This window comes from Notothenia coriiceps, unplaced genomic scaffold, assembly GCF_000735185.1.
Source record: "Notothenia coriiceps isolate Sejong01 unplaced genomic scaffold, NC01 NC01_scaffold00030217, whole genome shotgun sequence".
Classification (NCBI taxonomy): Eukaryota; Metazoa; Chordata; class Actinopteri; order Perciformes; family Nototheniidae; genus Notothenia; species Notothenia coriiceps.
The window spans coordinates 455,621-458,424 of record NW_011362918.1 but is presented as its reverse complement, the minus strand read 5'-3'; the positions used below and the strand labels follow the sequence as shown (position 1 = coordinate 458,424).

The following is a 2,804-nucleotide window of genomic DNA, read 5'->3' as shown; positions in this document are numbered from 1 at the left end:
ACACCTCCACGGAGCTCAGCGCGATTCACAACGTCCCGACCAATCAGAGCACACTGTGCTCACAGGGAGGGTGGGGGCTGGAGCTACTGGAGCTACAACGAGCCGTTAAAAGGCAGAGAGTGAAATTCAGTGAATACACGTAGTTTACAGAGATGCTGTATGAGAAACCAATGTGAGTTTGGAAAATTGCAAAAAATATATCTATGCTAGTAGACCTCAACAATGGAATTATGATCAGTGGAAATGGCCATGACATGTCTCCTTTAATAGAGATCTGATTAGACCTCTCTGCGACCTCTCTGCGACCTCTTTATTTCACTGTCATGTACTACCAAATATGGTCATCGGTCAATTTATGGACATAGAGAGTGGACCGCTGATCAATGCAGCACAGAGTTGAACATAGTACAGTCATGGGATGGAGCACACTCACTATGAAGGCAATAGCTGAGGTGTAGACGGAGTGCCAATTGGATAAGGCGGAGAGGTTCCTCAAGAAGTTGGTGACAGGTCTGGCTCCTCGCTCTGAAAAAGAAGAGTAGAGGGATAGTGTCCTTTAGGTGTGTGATCTTTCTGGGAAATTGTACAATCAGCACCTTTTGTATTTTCTACATGAATATATGTTAGTGTCCTTGAAAAATAAATTGTCATGGGTGGACAAATTGTACTTTAAGTGTGCAAAGAAAATGCAAAGTCAAAGTGTGTATTGGAAAATCATGTACAGAAGCAGGGTACAATATCCATACTCAAAGATGAATGTTGTACTCACAGCAGATTAAGTGTTGAAACTGTACTCCTTTTGTAGTGTGTGTTTGTGTGTGTTTTGAGTACTCACTGAGTCGCCTCATATTTTCTGTTAACCTGGATGGAAAAACACAAAGGGTGAAGGTCAGAACGCGAAGCTCTAAACACTAAACAAAAAAGGATCATTATGTTCCCGAGTGCGTGGTAACACTTTGGCCTTCATCAGCCTGGAATGACTCACTTGCCTTTAGAAATCAGGAGAGAAAGAATGGAACGGAGAGAAAGGAATTCAGAAAAAGTCCTCTGTGTTCCCTCCCCGCAAAGTCATGGGAGAACATCTCATCTAGCAACAAGTGAACAGTTTGAAGAAGTGGAGTCTGCTGCAGTGCATCGGTAGGATAAGTCAAAGATAGTTAGCTAACATTGAGGACACGTTCAAGCTCTAAAACAAGACATACTCTGCCACTATCATACTTCGAGCACTCTGTTCCTACGGTGGTGATCCTTTCTGCTATCTCCCACTTCTGTGCAACTTTTAAGAAACTGCCGCACGATTCGGCTAAATGCCTTTCCTCCGTTTTCACCACACCTAAAGCTAACAAGTGCAGGTGTGCTGTTACACCGAGGTAGTTGCCTCGGCGATGTCCGGTGGTCTTCACTCAATGCAATACATGTAGCTTGTGCCAATTCCTCTGCTTTCTTTGCCTCTACTCTGCAAGGCAATTCATGGTAAACATCAACGCTGGAGATATGTTGGGAGGTTGGGGTGTTTGTAACGTGATCAATTTGTGTTACTTTTTTTAAATGCTTTAAGGTTTCCAGATTAATCGCAAACAATAAAGTGTTGACAGCAGATTCAACCCTGAGGACGGACACTTCCTGATCTCTTGCAGCTCTCACCCACCTCTTAGCACTTAGTGGTTCCTCAGCCTCCACCGTGCTCTCCTCCGGCTGGAAGCGGAAGTCCTCGATGTAGACCCCGAAGCGCTCGTACACCCACTTCTGCAGCCGCGAACTCCACACCTCTTTCTGCTGTTTGTCTGGTGGAGAGAACAGAAGTGTGTTCATGTTTCTAAACTCTGTGTTGTTTTGCCTTGAGCACACTTTTTCTAATATTATTTTCTACAACAATAAGTGTGTTTTGCCCCGAGCAGTGCACACTACCCACAGCTGCTCCGGGGGAACTGCTAAGTATACATTTATTGACTGTGATTGTACTGTGCCGCTACTCCAGGCGACTGTGATTAACTGTGGGAATGGAAGCTGTGTACTCTGTGTCACTGGGAGCATAGACACACACTGTGCAAAAAAAGATCTCGTCATTATGGCAAAGTGAAAGCTATAGCAAGGGTTTTTCCTGCCGTGGACACAGACACACTCTTCCATCCTAGAAAAAGCTCTGACGTCCAAACACACCTGACATTCATTGGAGTGCAGGCCTGCCTGCCCTAGATGAGGCGTTCTAAAATCATAACCCAATTTCCCAAATTAGCCGCACAGACAACACACTCTTCACAAATACCATCTGACTCATACTGCATTAATGAGCTCCGTGTTCCCTCACTGACGTGTTTTAAAACACACACACAAGCATCCCTATGGCACTGACACATGCCGTGCATATCTGTATGGATGACATCAGTTAATAGTTAGTAGAATAGTTTTTGATAAATGCAGTTGGTTAAAGGGGCCCTATTATGCTTTTGGGGGTTTCTCCTTTCCTGTAGTGCGTTATTTTTGATTTTTTTTTTGATTTTTTTGATTTTTATATACTTTATTAATCCCCGTGGGGAAATTGTTTCTCTGCATTTGACCCATCCTAGTGTTAGGAGCAGTGTGCTGCCATTTTGAACGGCGCCCGGGGAGCAGTGTAGGGGACGGTGCCTTGCTCAGGGGCACCTCGGTAGCACTTGGTCTTGCNTGATAAATGCAGTTGGTTAAAGGGGCCCTATTATGCTTTTGGGGGTTTCCCCTTTCCTGTAGTGCGTTATATAGATTTGAGTGCATGTAAATGGTCTGCAAAGGCTAAAATCCCAGAGTTCTCTCCAGAGGGAGTTTCT

At 44.5% G+C, this 2,804-nt stretch overlaps 1 protein-coding gene across 1 annotated transcript in view; it reads right to left on the bottom strand.

Annotated features, from left to right (window-relative positions):
* The window catches only part of LOC104959445 (GRAM domain-containing protein 4), a 14,292-nt gene extending 12,480 nt beyond the window's left edge, over positions 1-1,812 (bottom strand). Inside the window, exons 1-3 of the mRNA XM_010787342.1 lie at positions 1,649-1,812; positions 836-861; positions 434-525 (exon numbers count right to left, since the gene is read on the bottom strand). Coding sequence (XP_010785644.1) covers positions 434-525; positions 836-861; positions 1,649-1,812 — 282 coding nt within the window. The remainder of the gene's footprint in view (positions 1-433; positions 526-835; positions 862-1,648) is intronic.
* Between the last annotated feature and the right edge of the window lie 992 nt (positions 1,813-2,804).